The sequence below is a fragment of the Gracilinanus agilis genome, chromosome 1 (assembly GCF_016433145.1).
Source record: "Gracilinanus agilis isolate LMUSP501 chromosome 1, AgileGrace, whole genome shotgun sequence".
Taxonomy (NCBI): Eukaryota; Metazoa; Chordata; class Mammalia; order Didelphimorphia; family Didelphidae; genus Gracilinanus; species Gracilinanus agilis.
In genome coordinates this window covers 129,291,531-129,315,835 of record NC_058130.1, presented here as the reverse complement: position 1 = coordinate 129,315,835, position 24,305 = coordinate 129,291,531, and the positions used below count along the sequence as shown (strand labels likewise).

General features: G+C 41.8%; 1 protein-coding gene across 1 annotated transcript in view; it reads right to left on the bottom strand.

Annotated features, from left to right (window-relative positions):
• Positions 1–19,493, bottom strand: part of HS3ST4 (heparan sulfate-glucosamine 3-sulfotransferase 4) — a 441,699-nt gene extending 422,206 nt beyond the window's left edge. Inside the window, exon 1 of the mRNA XM_044657052.1 lies at positions 18,751–19,493. Within this exon, the coding sequence (XP_044512987.1) occupies positions 18,751–19,493 (743 nt within the window). The remainder of the gene's footprint in view (positions 1–18,750) is intronic.
• Between the last annotated feature and the right edge of the window lie 4,812 nt (positions 19,494–24,305).

Genomic DNA, 24,305 nt, shown 5'->3' with positions numbered 1-24,305 from the left:
TATCCTGGGTCATGCAATATCACTGTGACTTCAGTAGCTGAAAATCATGCTAGCCATAACATCTCCATAGGCGGTAACTCACCTCCACCTAGAATGCTTAAAAGGACAAACCCTCTTCTTATACTATAATTAAGAAAATGTAAACTGAAGCATTAAAGAGCGAGATCCTTTTGGAATAGCACAGGGGCCAACATTATAAGGTCCCCTGCAGGGCAAATATAGCCAAAGAAGAAATTAATGGAAAGAAACTGCATCTTTTCTACTGAAAAGATTTCAGATAGTCACACTCTTTCTCTAGTGGGTTATCTTCCAGTCAGGTTGGCTATTCTCTGAAGAGATCCTGTGTGAGGAACCTAGCTTATTTGTCATTCAAAATATCGTGTTCTCTTAACACTTCTTGAAGAGTCTCTCCCACCCCAACCCCAAGAAGCTGGTTGCTAGGCAGCGGCTAAGGAAAATAAGTACACTTGCCTGCCCACTCCCCTTCCACCATGTTGGGCACATACAAGAACTCTACCCCTGGCCCACACACCTGAAACACAGGGAGTTAGTCTCTCACATCATGCTTGTAGGCAGATGGTTATTAATAAGCACCATCATCCTTTGAAATGTAAAGATTTCTAAGGCACTCATGCACTCCAATTGTGATCACTTGGGAAAAGTTAAAAAGAAGCCTTCGCCTCCCTCTGAATCCCCAAGCCTTAAAAGAAGACTAGTCCTTGAACAATTAAAAGGCAGCAAAATTATTTATTTTTCTTTTATAAAGAGAAGAGGAGAGAGTGTTGAGTATTGTTTTCATAAAATAAAATTAGATAAAACATGTTAAAGGAAGAAATCAGTAGAGGTGCGGTATGGTATGCAAGATTGGATAAATGATTAACATTCTATGTTCTCGGGTCTCTTGCGGGGCTTGGCCCTCTCTGTCCAGAGGTTCATACCAGCTCTAACATTCGATGTTCTAAGGGATCTTCCAGGTTTGACATTCTGTGGCTATGATTCTAAGCTGCCTTCTGGATATTTTGAACACTGAAGAAGACAGGAGTTCCCTGAAGACAGAGAGAAAATAACAAAAACAATTGGAGGATTGCTATTTCATCTAAGGCCATGAACTTCAATGGCAAAGAGCCATGGGAAGCAGATGATTCCTCTTCTACCCAGCATTCGTGAGTCTGATAAGGGATGAGTTATCAAGGGAAGGCCAGGTTTCTGTAACTGCCAGGAGATGGAAAGAGTGTCAAAGAAAGGGCTTAAGGATGAAAAGAATTTTGTGAGGATTCCAGAGAGCATAAGCACAGCAGATATGGATTAGGTAGGACTGAACTGCTCCAGGATGAAAATTTGGGATGACATAGCAGAGGAAAGGCAGATGGTAGTTCTGAATCTCAGGATTTAGAGCATGAGGAAGTAGAAATTTACTCATCTTTATACAAGGGTTGCCCCAATTTAGGGAGATGTTTGTTCCCAAGGTTCTGATTTGAATGCTGAGATGAAAGAGGCTAGCCTGTGGTACACAAAACCCATTTCAAGTGATTATAACTAATTCAGGAAAGGGTAAAACCCACTTCAGGCTACTTTAAAAGGGGAGGAGAAAAGCCCACTTCAAGTAACTAGAATGCGAAAGGAGGGGAAAGTCCACTTCAGATGACTCTAATAGGAGAGGTTTATGGCAGAAGGGTCCTGGAGGCTGAAGGAGGCTCTAATGATTGCTTCTCCCAGGAAGAACTCCATTATCTTATTTGAAGATCCAATGATATAATGGACATAAAAGTGTTTTCAAAAGTGTTAAGTGCTACAAAAATGTATCGTTATCATCATCAGGAAAGGTATCGAAAACAAAACAGAAAATATTATCAGCTTCTCCTGCCATGTACCCAGAATTCTGTATGAATTTCTGTTTCCCACACTTCAAGAAAGACAGAATTGAATTGCATAATCAAAAGACGGCAGGAGCTTCTTTGCACAGATAGGATAAAATTTAAAAAGAAAAAACTGAAACCTGTCAGAATGAAAAGATAAAAGCTGAGAGAGGACTGAATCTCAAGGACAGCATGGGCAGGATGAACACACACTGGTGGCAGTCACAATGACCACATGAAGCAAAGCATTCTAGATTGTGGATACAGAAGAGGAGACAAAAGGACAGGTCTAAGCATGGACCAGATTGATAATGGAGGAAGAGCCAAGGGTATGGCAAGTCCAACATAGGGGCCGGGAGAGGTAGACTCAAAAACAGATGATAAGTGCAAAGCCATGAATCAGAATCAGGAAGGCGAGTCAGAATCCCCATACATAGTGAGTCCATATGGGCCAACAGAAACTCAGAGACAAGACCCAGAGGCTAGAAGGTGTGAAAACCAAAGAAAACAGTAAGATCAAAAGCCATAGACTTTTTTTCAACTGTGAATGACAACAATTGTCAGTAATGCAAGGATCTAAGGAACCAGGACAACTCCAAGGCACGCATGATGAAAAAGGCCATCTACTACCATAGAAGAAACATGATGGAATCTGCATGCATATTTGAAGCAAGTCATTCTTCATTTTATTTCCCCCATGAATTTTTCTCCAGTATAAGTAATATGTCTTTTTTCACAACATCATGAACATGGAAATATGAATTGCATTGCATGACAACACATATATACATTCTATATCATATTACCTGCTGTCTTGAGGAGGGAAAGGTGGGGTGAGAAAACATGGATCACAAAATGTCAGAAAATGATTATGAAAAATTGTATTGATATGTAATTGCAAGAAAAAACTTTCTTAATTTTTTAAAGCCATAGGCTCACGGAGGCAGCTGGTGGTGCAATGGATAGGGTGCTGGGCTTGCAGTCAAGAAGACATGAGTTCAAATCTGGGTCAGACACTTCGAATGTGAGCCTGATTGAGTTACTGTTTGCCTCAGTTTCCTCAATTGCAAAATAAGAGTAATAGCATCTACCTTACAGAAATATTATAAAGATCAAAATAGATCTTTGTAAAAAGTGCTTGGCATATAGTAAGGGCTATGTAAATATTTCTTTCTTTCCCCTAGAATGAGAGCCAGAAAAAAGACCTCAGAGGTCACTTAATCCAAAGCCATTATCTTACCATTGAGGAAACTGAGTCCTAGAGATACATAGTGACTTGTTCAGAGTCACATGGCAAGCAAGATTTGAACACAAGTTGTTTGACTCCAGACCCATGAATTGATGTTGACTGCATCCCACTACCTCCACAATATCAGGAGCCTGGGTCTTCAGGAGCTAGAAGAACCAGGTGAAAGAGGAGCGAGTACAAGACACCAAGAGGGACCTCGATAAAGTATGACAGCTCAGCCATGCTGCACACCCTGATAAGATCAGGAGTGAAAAAAGCAAGAAAAGACCTTAGGATCATCTCATTCAGTCCTCCTCATTTTACAAAGGAGCAAACTGGGAAGAGGAAAGAGGGACTTGCCCAACATCACAGGTAACAGATCCAGGAATTAAAAACTTGGGTTTTCTGATGCTCTTTTCAACACACCACACAAGTCCTGTAAAAGCAGCAATCAGTCCCAACACCTGGAACACTGGGCCCTGCAGGTGCAAACAGGGAATTGGGAACATCTGGCTGGAAAGCAGGCTATGTATGGACAGGGAAAGACAAAAGATTTTGCCAGAGATGTTGGATTTTTTTTCTCTAACTTATGTGACACCAGAACCTATAATTCTCTTTAAGCTTTAAAAAATACAGGCTTAAAACAAATAAAATTGAAGGTACTGGGAAAGGAAGCTATCCTAGGAATCAAGAAAACTTCAGTTTAAGTCCCAGTTCAGACAAATACTATCTGTTTGACTCTGGACAAGTCATTTAACCTTTCTCTTTTTTTTAACCCTTAACTTCTGTGTATTGGCTCCTAGGTGGAAGAGTGGTAAGGGTGGAAAATGGGGGGTCAAGTGACTTGCCCAAGGTCACACAGCTGGAAATTGTCTGAGGCTGGATTTGAACCTAAGACCTCCTGTCCCTAGGCCTGACTCTCAATCCACTGAGCTACCCAGCTGCCCCTCATTTAACCTTTCAATGTCCTAGGCAACAGCCTAGGAGTTTAGAGCAGTGATTCCCAAAGTGGGCACCACCGCCCCCTGGTGGGTGCTGCAGCGATCCAGAGGCGAGGTGATGGCCACAGGTGCATTTATCTTTCCTATTAATTAATATTAAATTTTTTTTAATTAATTTCCAGGGGGCTAAGTAATATTTTTTCTGGAAAGGGGGTGGTAGGACAAAAAAGTTTGTTAACCACTGGTATAGAGTTATAGAAAAGCTAGTGATTTGCACTGATGGAAGAAGAAATGTATTTCAGGAATGGCACAGAGTTGGGGGAAGGCCCCTGAATTTGTTGTTTGTTTTTTTTTTTTAAACCCTTGTACTTCGGTGTATTGTCTCATAGGTGGAAGATTGGTAAGGGTGGGCAATGGGGGTCAAGTGACTTGCCCAGGGTCACACAGCTGGGAAGTGGCTGAGGCCGGGTTTGAACCTAGGACCTCCTGTCTCTAGGCCTGACTCTCACTCCACTGAGCTACCCAGCTGCCCAAGGCCCCTGAATTTGTACAAAAGCAGAGAGAGTGGGAATGGAATAATGAGTTCAGAGAATAACTGGTAGTCCAGTATGGCTAGAATGCACAAAATGTAAAGGGGAGTTATATGGAATATCTGGAGAAAAGAGAAAAAAAAAGAAGGCATACTGTTGAAGGTTTCAAATGACTGGCTAAGGGGGCAGCTATGTGGCACAGTGGTTAGAGAGCCAGACCTGAAGTTAGGAGAACCTGGGTTCAAATCTGAACTCAGACACTTTCTAGCTGTGTGACTCTGGGCAAGTCATTTAACCCCATTTTGCCTAATCCTTGCCCTTCTGTTTTAGAATTGTTACTAAGACAGAATGTGTTCTAAATAAATAATATATTACTGGCTATCAATTTTTTTCATTCTAGAGGAAATCCGAAGTCCTATGACCTATGAAGGTGACATGTGAAATAGAAGAAAGCCTGAAAGTGGAAGAACCAATTTGGGAGTAAATCATTCAGGCAAGGATTGACAGGAGGGTGAATTAAAGTCGAAGCTATGTGAAAGAAAAGGATAAACATGTAAACTTTTATGCCAGTAGAGGCACCAAGACTTGGCGACTGATGGGAGAGGGAAGTCAAACATGACTCCCAAGGTGGTAAACCTCAGGATGAATGAAAGGATCATAGTTTTAGAGCAAGAAGGAACCTAAGAAATCATCAAATCTAATTCTCTCTCATTTTGTTGATTAGGAAATGGAGATCTAGCTGGTATTGCCCTCAACAGAAAGAGAGAAGTGTGGAGAGTGGGTATGTTGGGAGTAGAAATAGTAAATTCCATTTTGAATCATAGAGTTTGAAATAATAATGGGAAATCCAGTTGGAGTCAATTGACAATGTGGAACTGATTTCACAATAGAGATTAAGGCTAGGTAAATAGGTTTAAGTCATCTGTTTAGAAATAATATGATGAAACTTGGGCCCATGACAGCTGATAAACTCTCCAAGGGAGAGATTATACAGACAGAAAGAAGAGACACTAAAAAAGAGACTTGGAATATGCCCATACTTAATGGCCTGAGAGAAATGATAATCCAGCAAAGGAGACCAAGAGACAGTAAAGGTAGGAAAACCAAGGGAGATCGGTGTCGTAAAAGCCGAGGGAGGACAATGAAACAAGGAGGAAGGAGTGGTTGACAGTGTCAAAACTTTCAGAAAGGCCGAGTAACATGAGAGATTCTAAATCAATCAAGAAGTATTTAGTAAGCAGTATGTGCCAAACACTGAAGAATAGTCCACGGAAATTAGCAGTAAAGATACCATCAGCAATCTTGGAGAGGGCAGTTATCAGTACCGTTGGAGTCAGAAAACTGTGTGAAGGATTGAGAAGTGAGAGAGATATGAGGAAGCTGAGGTAATGAGGGTAATGACTGACATATTTTTAAGAATTTGGCTATGAAAAAGAAAAGATAGGAAACAGTTTAAGGAGATGGCAGGGTCAAAGAAAGAGGAATTTGGGGCAAGAGCATTATTTTTATTTTTTTAAGATGGAGAAAATTACATCCTTAAATGTTTGTGAGGGGAAAGGAATAAGTCAGTAGGGACAGAAATATTAAAAATGAAAGAATGACTAAGAACAAGATCCCAAAGAAAAGAGGAGAGATTAGGGCACAAAAAGAGGGCTTAGTCTTTACAAGAAAAGTCACTCTTCCTTGGAGGCTGGAGAAAAAGAAAAGATTGGTGATAGCATAGGATACTGGTAAGACCACTGGACTTCCAAGTCAGGAGGGCCTGAGTTTGAATCCTGCATCAGTCATTTACTACACTATATAACTTTGGGCAAGTCACTTAGCCTCTGTTTACCTCAGTTTCCTCATATGTCAAATGAAGAAAATAATAGCACCTAACTCCCAGGATTGTTGTGAGAAGCAATTAAGATAACAAGTATAAAATGCTTTGCAAATCGTAAAGAAATATATAAATGTTAGCTAGTAGATGATAAGATTTAGACTCAAAGGTAATATCAGTTTATAGATTGGTCCAGAGAAAAGAAGTGAGTTGCCCAAAGTCACACAGCTAAGAAGCAGAAAAGCTAAGATTCAAATTCATTCCTAAATGCATTTCTATAAAATACTAACTATGCTATATTATGTTTATGTAAGTATACATATATACATACATATATATATATACATATATATATATATATATATATAAAAGGCATCATGACATACTGAACAGAGATCTGGCCCTCTTAGAACATATTCTAGATGTGCCATTCAACCTCTGGTAGGCCACTTAACAGCTAAGTGCCCTTAGGTAACTGTAAGTTCCAAAGCAGATGATGCCTTAACATGATGGAAGAAGTTTCTTACCAGAGACTCTTATACTGATGAAATCATATGTATGGTGATAAATTAGTGTATATATGTGTAAATATTAACATATATATGCATACACATAGATGTAAGTATATAAAAAATACACACATTATGAAGAGGGTCTGTTCAAATATAATAAGAAACACAGGACACCAAAACAACTACAGCTCCATAGAGAAAAAATATTTTGGCAGTTTGAAATTACAATCATGTTGCATTTTATAAACATCCTGGGAGTTTCTTGTTAAATTACTTGGTAAATAACTGTTCCTTAAGTCACCAGTTGCTGGATTTTTCCCCCTATGCCTTTAGGATAATGCTTATTACAGCGAAATTGATTTGGAGGAATTCAATACTGTGGGCAAATAGAAACATGGTGGTCTGTGCTCACATGGAGCCAGTAACGAAGACCATGCCTATTTCTAAAACATACTGATTGAATAATCTCCTAGAGACAGAATGGAGAGGTTTTTGAGATGGAAAAGACACAAGTCATAGTGGATGGGCTTTTTTTTCAGGAAGGTAGGAAATAAAATCCTCTGCTGGGAAGGAATGGGGAAGGAAAGTGTAGAGGAAAAGATGAGAAGATTTAGAATAGTTTCTGTGGAGAAGGTGCTAGTGAATCGGGGGTGGGGGGAAAGAAATACAAAACACAAGTGAGGGTCAAGTTGAGATTATATAGCATAAATTTGTAGTGGACCACGTCAGCACAGTTGTGTAACTTTCTCCAGTAGCAGTCAACAGGGCAAGAGTAGAAACAGAGAAATAAATGATGGGGAGAGTACCCTAAGAGTTGGAATTTGGCAAAGCATGAACAAGAAGAGAACAAAGGAAAAGTGATTCAAGGGTAGAAGCCTGTGTCAAAGTAAACTGACCATTCAATTTAACTTGACCAGAGTCAATACTAGGAAAGGAAGAGAAGAGAAAGCATTATTTCTAGAATGGAAGTAAAAGAAAGAGTGGGAGAACTGAAGGTCATGGTGAAGTGAAGTATAGATTTAGGAGGAGTGAGACCAAAGGAGAGATAAAAGAGTAGGGATTTAGGATCTCACAGGGGAATTTCAGAAAACAATATCATGGTGACAGCAGCTCTAAGGATACCCATCAATTGGGGAATGGCTGAACAAGTTTTGGCATATAATTTTGATGGAATACTATTGTACTTTAAGAAATGATGAGTAGAATGGTTTCAGAAAAGCCTGGAAGACTTATATGAACTGATACAAAGTAAATTGAGCAGAACCAAAAGAACATTGTTCACAGTAACAGTAATATCATAACAAGGATCAACTGTGAAAAACTCAGCTAATCTAATCAATACAAAGATCCAAAGGACTCAGGATGAAAAAATGCAATCCACCTCCAAAAAGAGAACTGACGAATTCTGAGTGCTGAAATTCTAGGCCAGTGGTTCCCAAACTTTTTTGGCCTACCGCCTCCTTTCCAGAAAAAATATTACTTAGCACCCCCTAGAAATTAAGAAACTATTTATTGAACTCAGAATAGAATGTAATACAAAAAAAGTGTGGCTATCACCACGCCTCTGGATCACTGCAGCACCCACCAGGGGGCGGTAGTGCCCACTTTGGGAATCATTGTTCTAGGCTATTGAAGGCAGCAGTAGCCTAGGATCTAGATCAGTGGTTCCCAAACTTTTTTGGCCTACCGCCCCCTTTCCAGAAAAAATATAACTTAGCACCCCCTGTCACATACTATCACTGCCCCCTTACAGTTATTCACCGCCCCCAAATGCACCTGTGGCCATCACCCTCCCCCTGGATCACTGCAGCACCCACTAGGGGGTGGTGGTGCCCACTTTGGGAATCACTGATCTAGATATTTGAATTATTGTCACCCATACAATTAATTTTAGATGTGACTCAGGAATAAGTGAGTATATAGATAATTATGTGACTAAATAAGATACCTTAGAGAGAAAAATAAGATACTTTAGAGAGAAATTTTAGAACTTGTAAGACAGAGAAAATATATCTTGAAAATGCTTAGGCATTTAAAGAGGGGCAAAAATAAATTCATTAGTAAGGAATTAACAACAAGTTAGTAAGGGTAAAGTAGGAAATTACTTATTAAGTATCAGCATCATGAAAAGTAAATGGATTTTTATTCAAAATATGCCTTCATGCCATTATTAGTGAATAATAAGATGGCTGGATAGATTGACAGACAGACACAGATGGCTTGCTTTAAGTTATCACTTATGTTCTTTGGTATCATTTCAGAATCCCAATAAAGAATCATGGAACCATAGCTACCAGTGCTAGAAGGCCATAGGGCACAGAGTATCAGACTGAAAAGAAACTTCTTACCTCTTCATTTGATGCACAATGAAGCTAAGGAGATGAGAAGGGAAGAGAGTTGTCCAAAGTCACATGACTTAAAATGAAAATTATCCTAACTAGTGATATAAAAACCCACAAAACAGTTTTATTTTTTATTTATTCATTCAACAAATATTTTTATGAAACCTATCAATAAGTATTAAGTGTCTACTATGTTCCAGGCAGATAGCTAGATGTCTAAATGGATAGAGCACTGGGCCTGGAATCAGGAAGATCTGAGTTTAAAATCCTGTCTCAGGCAATTACTATGTGACCCTGGGCAAGTCACTTAACCATATTTGTCTCAGTTTCCCCATCTGTAAAGTGAACTGGAGAAGGAAATTACAAACTATTCCAGTATCTTTGCCAAGAAAACCCCAAATAGGGTTGTAAAAAAATCAATACATGACTGATACGACTGAACAGCATGTTTCAGGCACTGAATTAGCTGTTGAGAAAACAAAAAACAAACAACCCTTATAAATGGAACTTACTAGGGGCAGCTGGGTAGCTCAGTGGATTGAGAGTCAGGCCTAGAGATGGGAGATCCTAGGTTCATATCCGGCTTCAGACACTTCCCAGCTGTGTTACTGTGGGCAAATCACTTAACCCCCATTGCCTACCCCTTCCTACTCTTCTGCCTTAGAACTAATACCCAGTCTTGATTCCAAGATGGAAGGTAAGGATTTTAAAAATAAAAAATAGGGGCAGCTGGGTAGCTCAGTGGAGTGAGAGTCAGGCCTAGAGACAGGAGGTCCTAAGTTCAAACCTGGCCTCAGCCACTTCCCAGCTGTGTGACCCTGGGCAAGTCACTTGACCCCCATTGCCCACCCTTACCAATCTTCCACCTATGAGACAATACACCGAAGTACAAGGGTTTAAAAAAAATTAAAAAAAAAATAAATGGAGCTTACCATCTAATACTGTTGGTAATAAATATATAAATATATAAATATATACAGAATAAATATAAAGGGAAGAAATACAAATATGTAGAAAATAGATAAATCCAAAGTAGTTTGAGAAGGATGCTGTGAATTGGAGGGATAAGGAAAGGCCTTATGCAGAAGGTGATGCTAAAGCTACATCTTGAAGAGACATGACATGACATTGAAGTATACAGACATGAAGATAAGACTTGGAAAGTCACATCTGAAGGACAGAAGGAAGACCAATCTGGCTGGGTCACAGAGTAAAGATGGGGAGTAATATCCAGTGAGGCTAGGAAGATAGAATGGGACCTGGCTATCTAGAGTTTTAAAAACTAAACAGAGAAGTTTATAAATTAAAGGCAATAGAAAGCCACTGAAGTTGGTTGACAGAGGAACCATATGGTTAAAGCTGTGCTTAAGAAAAATTAATTTGACATCAGTGTTTAAGTTGGACTAAAGGAAGAGACTGGAAATAGGGGAACCAATTAGGAGGATGGAACAATAGTCTAGACCAGTGATGGGCAAACTACAGCCAGCGGGCCAGATGCGGACCCCTGAAATGTTCTATCCGGCCACTGGACATTATTGCTAAACTGATGAATAAAATGAGTAGGATACAATCCAATGAAACTTAGAAAGAGTTGCCTTAGAAACAGTCTGACAAATGAACATTTCCTTTCCTTTGGCCCCCTCTTTAAAAAGTTTGCCCATCATTGGACAAGTCTGAACTAAGGTGATAACTATGTGAGTGGCAAAAAGAGCTTAGACAGGAGAGATATGAAAGGAGAAATATCCTATTGGATATGAGAGGTCAAAGGAGTGAAGGGCTGAGGTTAATGCTGAGTTTACAAACCTGGAAGGATGAAGTTGCTTAGGACAGAAATGGTTGATAGTTGTCCTCCATGCTCCAAGAAGACCAAAATGACGTCCCTGGTGATGTCTTTTGACTCATGCATGAACTGGATTTAGGTAAGGTAGTGTTGCTCAAAGTCATCAGCCTCATTCTCTTCCAGAGCCATTGAAGTCCATTGGCAAAACAAAAGTCAGGACAACTGGTGACGGCTTGGGATACAATGGATGACCTTGGCATCTTCAGTGTCTAACCAAGTTCTAAGTAATGAAATTCCCAAAATGCTTGGAGGATCTTGTTATGCCACAGAAACCAAAGAAATAAGTCAGTCTTTTTTACCAAAGGAGTGGGTGGAATAAATCCAAAAGATATATTATCTATTGCACAAAGGTGAAATTTTGAAAACTTTCTAAGGCATAAACCAAAGAATCCTTTTATTCATTTAAATCATCTCTCCTACTTATATTTAAATGCATTATTCATTTAGGGGAAAAACACCAGCAGTACCATGATGTCTGGGTAATAAGAAAACACCATTGAGTACAATCATATCACAAGATATGGAACTTTAAGTGTTTCCATGAACAATATCACAGTCTCAAAAATGAGTCCATTACAGTAGAAAAATTAGAGGATAAACATGTCTTTGGCATTCCAAATGCATCTGAGCCAGACTAGTAACACCTATGATGATCAAGAAAATGCAAGAGATTGAGCCTAAACCTCCCCATGGCTCTCCTAAAACAATCCATCTGTTTGGATTTACCTGGAGAAACCTAAATCTTTCCCAAGACCTGCTAATGTTACAAGAGAGCAAATTCTGAAATCCAGTTCTAGTTTTCTCTAGAGAGCTATTTTAAAACTGCTTCAGGTTCTGAAATCACCCATTCAAACATATTCTTGAAATACAGGACTGTCTTAAAATGAGAAACATATTGTAACTTTCTCTTCAATGGCTTTTAGTGCTAATGTAACTATTTTAAAAATCCATGCTTCTTATACTGGAGGTTATCACAGAATTATATTATTTTGGAATCTTATATGTTTTTCAAGTCCAATATCTCCATTTTTTTAAAGAAGGAAGTGACTTTACGAAGGTCATTCAAGTTGGTAAAGGCAGAGCAAAAACTAGAACTCATGTCTCCTATATCCAGTCCGGTGTTCCTTCCACTACACCAAGACAATATTTTATAGAATAAGTTATGTTAGTGCTAATTAACCATGACTGTTTGGGATTAATGAGATCAGTAAGAAATTCCTCACTTGCTTGACTTTAAATGAAAAACGGCTTCTCTTTATTTTTCTGCCACCATGTTGCTCCTGATGACATCAAGGGTTTTGGGGTTGTAAAAATGTCTGAAGAATATCTCTTCATTCTGCTGCTATTTGTAAAATCCCCACGTAAAAGTAAGAAAACATATTAGAGCAGTGAAATAAAAATAACATACATAAACCACAACTCTGGCAAGGGGAGAGATGTCACTGTACCTGCCACTTTCTGGAATGATTTTAAAGTGTTTAAACAGGGCTCTGTCCTCAGTCCTGTACTATTCAGCATTTTTACCAATGACTTGAATGTTTATCAGATTTGTGGATGACAAAATACTGGAATGGCTAGCTAATGCATCAGATAGAACTGATCCAACAACAACAACAACAACAAAAACACCTAAACAATTCTGAATGATGAGTTGCAACTAAGAAGAAGAAATTCATAAGATGATAGAGTAGAGGTAGAAAGGACCTTTCGGGCCATTGAATCAAACCCCCTCACTTCACTACTAGCGTAAGCTACATTTTCAGCATATTTTACACTGCTGACCCAAGTTAGATTCCATATGGGCTACCGTATACTGTTTTGGGTGCTACATTTTACAAAAGACACCCACTGGTTGGAACCCACATTCAGTTTCTTATTCCATGCATGGCTGTCAAATCATGTCTGTCCCTTCCTGTACTTATGAAGTTGTTTTTTTGTTTTGTTTTGTTTTTTTACACAGGTGTGGATTGTTGTATTTAACCCAACTAAGAGACAGCATGGCGTAGTGGAGAGGGCACTGGACTTGGTATCAAAAAGACTTGGGTTCAGTTCTTGCCTGACATTAGCCATGGGATCCTGGGAAATCACTAAACATCATTATACCTCAATTTCCTTACATGAAAAATGAAGGGGTGGGACTGGATGATATCTGACCTCTATATTCTATGATTCCAGGACCACAAAATTTAGCACTAGATAGACCTCAAAAATCATCTAGCCCAATTCTTTCATGTTAGAGATGAGAAAACTAAGTCCTATGATGCCAAAAATTATACGATATGGAAGGGGCCTTAGAGAGAATTTAATCCAACCTTCTCATTGTATGTTACCCCAGTCCCAAAGCCCAGTGGTATTGGGGTTACGTGTAGAAGGAGAGAAATGATTTGCTCAAGTCTATTAGCAGAGCTGGAATTAGAATCTAGGATGGTCAATTGGCAGTCCCAAGTTTGTTTTTTCCCCACCACATCATATTGCCTCTCTATGCACATAGAAGGGGGGACCTCTGGTGGCCATCTCCTTGAGTCAGGGAGGCACTGTAGGAGAATCCCAATCTTTCTACCACACAACTTAAGACATAAAGGGCCCATAAACTATCACACTCCTCCCTCTTTACTTGAAGAGCTTGTGCTATGTCTGTCTGCTTCTCAAAAACAAGTCTTCTTAGGAACAATATGGGCAAAGAAAAAAACTCTGTGATACACACTAAGAATTCCTAAGAGAATCCCATGAACCACTGCTTTAAGATCAGAAGAATAAAAAGTCACATCCCTATAAGGCTTTAATATTTCCAAAGAGCTTTCTTCATAAATCTATGACCTAAGTAATGTAAGCATCATTGTCCCCTTTTTACAGATGAGAAGACTGAGGACCAGAGAGATTAGTAATAACTCACAATTTTGAAGCACTTTAAGGTTTTCCCCAAGCACAAGTAATATTGCTCCCATTTTACAGATGAGGAAAAGAGGCCCAGTGAGGCAAGGTGACTTGCCTCCAATCATGGAGCTAGTAAGTATCAGAGACAGAACTCAAAGCCATGATGCCTGACTCCCAAGTCTAACATTCTTTCCATTATAACACACTGGCTAGTTAGTCAGTGACGGCATCAAGATCCAAACCTCTAAAACTCCATGATTTTGTGAGAATTTTAGTGATTTGGGTGTTTCTGAAGCCAGCCTTCTCACAGCAAGTTGGATTTAAGTGTGAGCTAATGAGAGTGAAGATGACTGAGGAAAGGTCCAGCCTGTTTCTGAACCATCTATAATAATTTCCTATCATTTAGTAACAGAAGTTAAAGAAAAGCAATGAGACAAGCAGTTACAGTACAATTTGGAGAAAGGTTCAACAGGTTAGCTTTATTCACCATAGCCATTCCTTCCTTGTCTTTCACTTGTGCCCCTATCTCTTCCCAAAACCAAAAAGAAAATCCAACTTCTATAAACCAGAAGCAACAGGTCTGATAGCAGATCTAGGCTTTATCGTTTGTGTTTGTTTTCTTTTAATAGATCTTAATAAATAAGTCCTCGAGCTGTGTCAATCCAAGAAAGATTATTACATGGGATCATAACTTGGGTACTCCAAGGGATGGCCACCACAGCAAAGTTTCAACACGCAAACTGAATCAGATAAAGATGCAGGTTGGGGGGGGGGGGACAGTTGGGTGGCTCAGTGGATTGAGAGTCAGGCCCAGAAGGGAGGTCATGGGTTCAAATCTGGCCTCAGACACTTCCTAGCTGTGTGACCCTGGGCAAGTCACTTAACCCCCATTGTCTAGCCCTTACTGCTCTTCTGCCTTAGAACCAATACACAGTATTGATTCTAAGAGGGAAGGTAAGGGTTTAAAAAAATAAGATGCAGTTGGTAAATATTTATCAAAATAAATGAAATATAAAATACAACATAGATAATGCTCATTTGTGGTTTTCTAAGTCAAAATATGATCTCAGAGATCAATTTCTGTTTGAGTTTGATACCATTACTATAAGGACAACTAGTTCAATCTGCTCATTTTACTGATGAGGATACTGAAATTCAGAATAATGGCCTGTCCAAGATCACAGAGGTAGTATCAATGGTTGCTTTTGAACCCAGGGCAGTTTCTCTGTTGTTTTAATTTCTCTGTGTTATTATAGATGTTCTACATAATTCAGCAGTCTACCATCCCCTCAAACAGTATGAAGGGAGGAGAATATAATGGAAAGAACCCTGTCCCTAGACTCAAGAGACCTGAATTCCTGGCACAGTTCTGCCATTAACTAGAGGGGTAAGCTTGAGAAAGACACTGGCCCTCAGTGGGCTTCAGTTTTCTCCTCTATAAAATTAAAGGATTGAACTAAAAATGTCCCTTCTCATACTAGCATTATATAATGAAGTTTCTACGGTCCCTCTCTTCCAGTTCAATAATTTTCAGAAAAAAAAGCATGAAATTAACAACATAATAGAAAACAATGGGAGTGTGTGATCCTGAGAATAAAAATTGTAGGGCTGTTCCTCTGGTTATGAAGAAAAAAACTCCCCAGTTCCACAGAGATCAACCATTAACATGTCCCTGTTTTCCTTTTCCGGAATACAAAAACAAGAAACACTCCACAAAATTAACAGGTAATAGAAGTAAAACATAAAAACACAGAAAAGGGAAGGGGGGGGAACTCAACCTATAATTAGGTGGCTCTCTAATTAGGTAAATGGTGCTGTAAGATTCCAAAAAGGATAAGAGGTGCAAGCAAAGAAACCATTACATTTACTATAAATACCACAGCCTAATAGATTAGAGAACCAGACTGGAAATCATAAGCCACAATTTCTATTCCTGGTTTCCCCGCAGATTTCTTTTTCTCTCTGGGCCTCAGTTTCTTTGTCTGCCAAGACGGGGTTAATGCCTTTCTTTTCCCTTTCCTATTATTACCCACTACACCGAAATGGAGAATGGATGGATGGGAGGAGTTAATGGAAGATTCACTATCGGTTTCCCAGATTTGGGAATCCCTCTCTGAAAAGGCTCAACACCATTGACTCTCATGTCCAAAAGATCCAAGTATTTGGGATAAGGAAAGACTCTTCAAAGGAACTGCAGATTTGGAATGAACTGGGGGGGTGGGGGAAGTATATAGCATTCCTAAAGTGCCCCTTCATCAGAGACAGGCATATTAGGAGGTAATGTAGTGTGTAAGCCCATATTAGGTATAAAGGAGTCCCAGTTTCAGAGCTGTCAATCACCAATATACATCATCCATCTTCAGGGTTATATGTAAGGCATCATACTGGGCATCAAGGATACTATATGGTAAACAAAAATATTATAGGCCCTACCCTATTGGTGCAACAAGATTGCTATCCCCGCAATACCAAGGAGAAAAAGCTAAGCATCAGAACAAATCAAAAGAACTCTAATAGTATTCAGGTACAAGAGACCTTATATAGCTTCTACTTCCAGGAAGCCAGAAGTAACAATTTATCTTCTTCCTGTGGTCTAGACATGGAAAAAAGTAGGAAAACCTTGTCATGTGTAGCCCAACCTATCTTGAACAACTCCAAACCAGATTACAGGTCTTCTCTCATGCTTCTAAACTTGGTCCTCAGACCAGTATGTTCTCTGCAGCAACTTTTAGCAGGTATAACAATATTCTCACTTCCCTTTTCCTGGTTTCTGCAAAGTTACATGCATATAGAAAGATTTGGCCTTTGTTTATCTTTCTCCCAAGTGGTCATTTGCCACTTGGCTAAAGTTCCCTGGAGTGACTATAAAATACTCCTGAGACCAGAATTTCCCTACATACACATACACCCAACTTCCAAAATGCCAAGGATCCCTGTCCAAAGGTGCTTTGTCTTAAATTGCAGCTGGGGGAGCAGGAGAAAAAAAAAAAAAGAAAGGCAACCATCTCCCATACAGTAGAAAAATGAAATCATGTCAAAAAGAAACCAGCCATCTCCAGAACCAAATGGTAGTACATTCAAACACCCCCAGCTTCCAAGGGTCAGCCATCATGGCAGTTGCTTTTTTGGCTGATGTCCGGCTAATCATCCTAATGCCTTTGTAATGATCATCACATTCTGGAAGCCATGGCTTCCCATTGTAGTAAATACTGTTTTCCCCCCAGTTAAATTAGGGGTTTGCTGTTTTATGTTTTGATTGGAAGGGGATGTTTGAAGCCTCCTAAAATATTCCAATTAGTTCTCTCTGTTGAAACCGACACAAGACATTAACAGACACATTTGCTGTTTCAATTTAATGTACCAGAATGTTTGCACATGAATGTAACCCTCACAAGTTTTCAAACCGTGCATCATATTTTCAAAAGTGGAATAAATTGATCACGATTCAGACACATTTATCATAGATTTCTGAAGTTTGGTTGTATCTTAAAGGAAAAAATAACTTTCACAATTCATAATTTTAGCTGGGGTAAGTACCTGGCCAAATGCCTATTATAACACCAAAGAGACCTGTCAAGAAACAAATGCTTCTTATTCACTTATTGCTTCTTTAAAAGGATAGCATCCCCTTAGCTGACAAGCCTGTGTTTGTATTTGACAATTGTAATTAATTATAGAAATGTAACAGAATTGGAGCCAGCCAGTCAGATCTCCTGTTTACAGGGTGAGAAGAGAAGAACAAAGAAAAAGGCTATTTTCTTCATTGGTTTCTAGAAGATGTTCTTTTGAATGGTATCAGAAATAAGAAAGAAGGGATTATTAATTTGTTTTACCTGAACTTAACTTTCTCATCTCTTATCTATCTCTATCATTGGCTGATACCAAGAGAAAGTGATTTATATGGAGTCTCATAGATCACTGGGCTTTCATCTGATGGAAAGGAGCCATAGAAGGGCACAGGTGTACAACATAAAAGCTCATAGGTAGCATACTGCCATTCAGAAATTGGTGCACCCTAACACAAAATAAATATAGCGCCTGTTCTGCACAAGAGGACAAGAGGGGATGGCTCTGGGGGTTGAAAACATCCTGGATCTTTAACAACAGAAAGCCAGAACTACATAGTATTCTCAGTGGCATCTTTTCCATTTCCAATCGACCTAAAAACCTTGAGTTGTGCCTTCCCTTAACTCAGGTGCCTGTGTGTCTGAGGAAAATTTCAAAAGATCCCAATGGATCTAGAAGCCTTTCTGCTCTTCCAGTCTTTTTAAGCTCTATTCCACAATAAGGCTTTGTCATTAAACACTGAAAAAGGAAGGGAAAGCCAAGGGCAAGGGGGCCTCGGTTTCAGAGACACCTGCTGTCCACAGAGGCGCTAGGAGGTGGACAGGGGACTCTGGCTCCAGAGGCAATAGAGTCCCAGCCCTAGCCAAGCTGGCAGCTACAGCCCCAGGGGCACTGCCCGAGCTATTCACAGCCCTGACCCTTGGAGATTTAAAACCGAGATGCGAGTGGAGCTCTTCTCACCTCGCAGCAAAATTAAGCGATCTCTAATTCTCCAGAGGAGGAATGTGCTCCCTCCCTAGAGCAGCCCAGTGGGGTTAAAGATGCTCCTCAGCAGATGTGAAGGAACCACATTTCTCCTGCTCCTGGAAAGTGGGCGAGTCCTAAGTTGAAGACTGCTCTTTAGACAGAGAAAGGGCTATTTCCTTTCTCTACATTCTCCCCATCACCTAGTCAGCAGCCTTCCTTTGCTTCTACAGTCCCGCCCCGTCTCAACCTGCCCTTGCCAATACCCCTACCCCTACCTGTACCACTCCAACCCTTTCTCGTAGTTCCTGTCGAAGAAGTGCGGCTCCACGCCCACTGCCCGCACGTCTGGGTGCACTCGGATCGCCTCCAGCAGAGCCCGGGTTCCTCCTTTCTTCACCCCGATGATCAGCGCCTGCGGTAGCTTCTTCTCCCCATAGTCCGGGGTAGTGGTGCCAGGGCCAGGCCCCCCCTTTTCCCCTCCTCCTCCGCTGGTACTATTGCCCCCCCTCCGACCGGTCAGCTCCTCGTCCGTAGTGCTGGACTCATGGGGGTCCCTCTCGAAGAGCCCGCTCTGCACCGTAATCATCTCGGTTGGGGCCAAGGGGGTTCGGATCCAGGCGTCCCGGTTGGCTGCTCCCCCTCCGCCGCTGCTCCCCGGCCCCCAGTTTTCTCCCGGGGGTTGGGGGGAGTCCGGTGGCTCCCTTCGGCTCGCGTTGGCCAGCGCTCCCAGGGATGGCGGCGGTGGCGGCGGAGGGCGCGAGGGGCCGAGCTGGACACGGGGAGGCAGAAGGGAGGGCAACAGCGGCGGGCTGGGAGGGGGGCCGCCCGAGGGCTCCCCAGCGCCGGGTGGCTCCTGCAGCGCCAGCGGGAACTGCAGAGAACTGTAGCAGCTCATGAGGCTGTAGCACAGGTAGGTGACGGACAGAGACAGGGTGCACATGAAGAGCAGCTTGCGCGCCGGGGGCCCCTTAGAGGAGGCAGTGGGCGGCGGCGGCGGCGGCGCGGGCCACTGGGCCATCGCGGTTCCCCGCTCGCGGCAGCGGCGGCGGCGGCGGTAGCAGCAGCGGCGGCGGCAGCAGCAGCCCCCGGCGCTGCCCGGACATGATTTCAGCCGCCGCCCCCGCCGCCGCCGCCGAGCCGCCCGGGTTGCATGGAGAGACGCCGATGCGCCCCCGATCCCGGCTGCTCCTCCAGCCGCCGCCGCTGTCCCGCTGCACTTGGGGGGAGCCCCGCCGCATGGCCCTCCCGACGCTGCCCCCAGAGCCCGGCTGTTGGCCCCGGGCTTCCCCCACCACCCCCCCTCAGCCTCTGGGAAGGGGACTGAGGGGGGCGCGCGAAACTCCCTGCGCTGCCGGCGGCACCTGCTCCAACCTCCGTCTCCAGATCCGCGTCTTCCTCCTCCTCCTCAGCCGCTGCCGCCGCCGCCGCCGCTGCTTCTACAGCAGCAGCCGCTGCCGCCGCCGCCTCACACTGTTGCAGCCCCGAGTTCCTTCCCCGCTGCTAACTTTCTGCCGGGAGAGGAGCGGGGAGGGGAGGAGAAGAGGGGGGCAGGGCGCGCGCCCGCCCGCCACTGGGAAGCTTGGGGGGCGGATCACGCGCACCCCCGGGAAGGAGGGAGGAAAGCGGAGCGCGCACTGGGAATAGGGCTGGGAAGGATGCACTGGGTGGGGAGGGGGCGTGCCTAACGCGCCCTCACCTGAGGCTGCCCTAGGGTCTCTTCCCCACCCTAATCTTTCCCAGTCTGGATGCCTGTAGCTCTCGATACCCTGTTCTACCCTTGCTATGTCGCCAGGTCCCCAGGGCGCACGAGAGGATCGCACGAAGCCCCGGCCCGTGCCAAGAGGGCCAGGGAGCTTAGCGAGAGCGCTTTGGCGATTCGGTCTTTTTTATCCCTTCTCGCCAGGGGGCTCCCTAGCTTGGGGTCTCACCCCACCACCACCACCCCACTTCCTCCCGGACCGCACCCCTAAGGAATTTGTCTCCAGTTCATTGACATGTATTTCCTTGCCTGCTTTTTTTTCCTGCTTCCCTCCTCCTTTCTGTTCTCAAACTAGCCTTTCTTCGCACTCATTGCTCTCTTCTCCTCACTCCACCCCCAACCTTGAAGGATGGAGATTTTACACAGTGCCTCTTTCCATGTGGCCCTTGGCCATGGGCTGTGCAATTTTGCTGGCCCAGTACTCTCCTAGGAGAGGGAACATGCTGGTTATTCACCTCCCTGAGAATACCTAAGCTAGCTACAGGTGGTTACGTTTTCCTCCCCCATTACTAGGAATCCAAAGGATACCAAAACTCAACCATGTTATGAAGCAGCATATTAACTGGCTTTCAGATACATTGTAGGTTAGATCACGTCCCTAGAAACATAAGGGTGAGCATTAAAAGGCCAATTATAATACAGTTAGCCTGTATCCAATACTCTTGTTGTACCAGAGACACCATGCACTAGGACAGCGACCTTTCCTGGGAGAGAAAGGATCATCAGAATGGAGAATAGACTGGAAACAAGGACAATTCTCCTTTCTCTCATCTTTTTGAGGGATTAGAGAAAGATAGAGGGAAGTGCAGAGAAATGGTGCAAACCCCTTGGTAGGGTCACCTTCCTGGGAGAGGGGGTCCCGGTGGTAGCTTTTCGAAAAGAGAATTCACAATTCGCACACCAGTCTGACTCTCCAAGGGAAGAGTGGCCTCCTTCGGAGCCCCTTTCAAAAGCCAACTGTGCCTGGGTATTTCATGGGGCTGCCTTTTGCCTTGCATGGTAATGCAGCTGGCATCTCCAGCTTTGTTTGATCATATAATAGGTCCAACAGTTGAAAGAAAAACGTATATAGTGTCTAAATATTAACTAGCTACCTGGTGCCAAGGAAAAAAAATGTTAATCAAATAAGATGAAGAACGTGGACTTTTCCCATAGTGAACAAAAGCTCAATGCTGCTCTCAGCTGGACATGTGTTCTTTCTCTGCAGCTTCAGTTCAGATAAAGATTATTCCTTTATAATATATTTTTTATGGTACACTGGAGACCTCTGAAATGCAGAGTCTGGTGTCCTGTAAATCATTTCCTGTAACTAGGGATTCTTTTTCAAACACCACACAACTGCATTACAGTAACGTTAATGTTAAGGGGCCAATTTGAGTTGGCAGCAGCACGGACTGGTCCCACTTCTCCCTATCCCTGTGCCTAGTCATGCACCTAAGACAATCCTCTGATTGTAAGCAAGGGAAGAGGAGCATTTATTAAAGGCTTACTAGGTGCCAGGGAGTGTGCTAAGGTCTGGAAATACAAAGAAAGGCAAAAATAAAAATCAGCTCCTGCCTCCAAGGAGCATATATTCCAATGAGGCAGACAACTTCAAACAACTATGTATGCACCTACAAAATATACACAGGTAAACTCCATGTAATCTCAGAAGGAAGGCACTAGTGGTGAAGATTGGGGTGGGAAAGGCCTTTTGCAGAATTGAGAATCAAAGGAAATCTGACTTTGCTACTCTTTTTACCTCCTATCTGTGCTGTTTCCCACCTGATAGCATATTCCATTTTTTCCATAGTCCTCTTCCCTCCAAATCCAGCATGTTGTACTTCTAGATGCTCTAAGACAGAGACAGAAGCAGGATACGAAATAGGGTCTTCTTAACTCCAAATTCGGTGTTTTATTCACTGGCTACAGCACCTAGCTATCTTTATTGCCTAATGAGTACATTTCAAATGTCTTCAGCATTTATGCCTATATAAAAATAAGGAGCTTCTTTTAACTGTGGTTATAATATTGTACCACCTTAATTTTCTACCCTTATCTCATACCCTTCTTTGTACTTGCTCTATGTTCCAGCTCTCAGCTCCCCAAAACTCTCTGCTTTCCCCAGCTTCATATCTTTCCTCTCATTTCTTCCTGTTCCTGGAATGTGCTTTCTTTCTCCCCTTCTTTGAAACTTTGAAACTGAATTCTTACCTATTCATTAAAGTCCAACTCAAATGTCACTTCCAATCAGTTTTTCTTTCTTCTACCCTGTCCATAGTTACCTTTTCCTTACATTTTAAAAGAACTTTATTTTGCAATATAATGCATTTTTCTAATGCATTTTCCTGAATTATTATGTGCATACCTACCTACAAATGTATATTCTTCTATTAGATGATAAGCTTTATTAGGGCAGGAACTATATATGGCCTTCCTCAAATGGGGAGAGGCGCTTAAGAATTTCATTGTATTGAATTGAATTGCAAGATAAAATAATAAAGCAATGTAAATAACCTTTTTTTAAAAAAAGTTTTAAAGGAAAATTGAAGGCAAATCTTTTACTTATTCAAGAATAAATTTCTAAGGGTAGAATTAAAGGCACCATGATGAATGAGTTGTAATGTACTTGGAAGGAAAAGTAGAGTAGAAGTGGTAACAGATGCCCTTTGGCATCTGGTCTTTTTATATTTAAGGCTAACTGTGCTTGACAGAAATGGGCCTGCAATACTTACAACTGATAATGAGAAGACTAAAGTAAAAAAAGATTTGAACCATCCTAATTGGGCAATTCCAAATGGATCTGGAAAGTGGAAAGATCCTTTTAGAATGGAAACTACCACCATCCTGGTTTGTGCCTTCATCACTGCTTCTTGGTCTCTTCTCCAATTTCATTTCACCTTCCTATGTTGTTATTCAGTTGTTTCAGTCATGTCATGTCTAATTCTTTATGACTCCTTTTGAATTTTTCCTGGCAGAAATACTAGTTTTTCTTTTACTTTTCCATTTTATTTTACAGGTGGGAAATTGAGGCAAGCAGAGGAAGTGTTTTGCCCAGGGTCACACAAGCTATGAAGTGTCTAAGTTCGGATTTGAACTTGGGTTTTCCTGGCTCCAGGCTCAGTGCTCTAGTCACTGTGCCATCTAATAGCAAAATTTACTCTTATCATATGACTTCCTCACTAAAGTCTTCAACAACTTGCCTACAAACTAAAATCCAAATTCCTGAACCTGACATTCAAATATCACCAATATCTGGTCTCAGCATCCTCCTACAGCTACACTCCTCTGCAGTCCTTTACTTCATATACCCTTATATACCCAACAAAATGAATTCTAGGCTTTCCCCTGAACCCTCATTGTGCTTTCTTGTCCCCATATCTTTGTTGGATTCATTTCCTGGAATGTTTACCTCTCCCCCATTCCCACCCCACCCCCCCCCAATGAAATCCAAGCAGTCTTTCAAAGTCAGGATGAAATATTTCTCCTCCCACATTTCTTCCCCTGATCATCCCAGGTCAGAATGATTACCACTATTGCCTACATTAGTCTAACACTTAGTTTTTATCCCTTATATGACATTTACTGAGTTCCACCTTGAACTATAGATATTTACAGAGGAATAAATGCTGGGGTTAGAGTCATAAACACATAGTATCAAATCTCAACTTTTCCACTAGGTAGGAACTATGATATATATATATATATATATGTGTGTGTGTGTGTGTGTGTGTGTGTGGTTTCCACTAAATTCCTCCCAGATTACCTCACTGTAGTGTGAAAATGATCCTGGCTCCTTCAAAGATTCTACTTTCCTAGCCTCTTCCAAACTTGAAGAGTATAGCCAGTTGCCATGGCTAAAATAGGGGCAACAACTGTACTTCATGTTCATTGGACTTTTTCTGAACATGGCTGTGACCCACCTAGGCTACGTTCACTGACAGCAGTCACCAGGTTGGCTTTTGAGCTATAAATGTGGAAGCAACAGCAACTCTCAAAGACCACTTTTCTCTTGTAGAGGGGTTGTGAGATATAGATAGATAGATAGATAGATAGATAGATAGATAGATAGATAGATAGATAGATAGATAG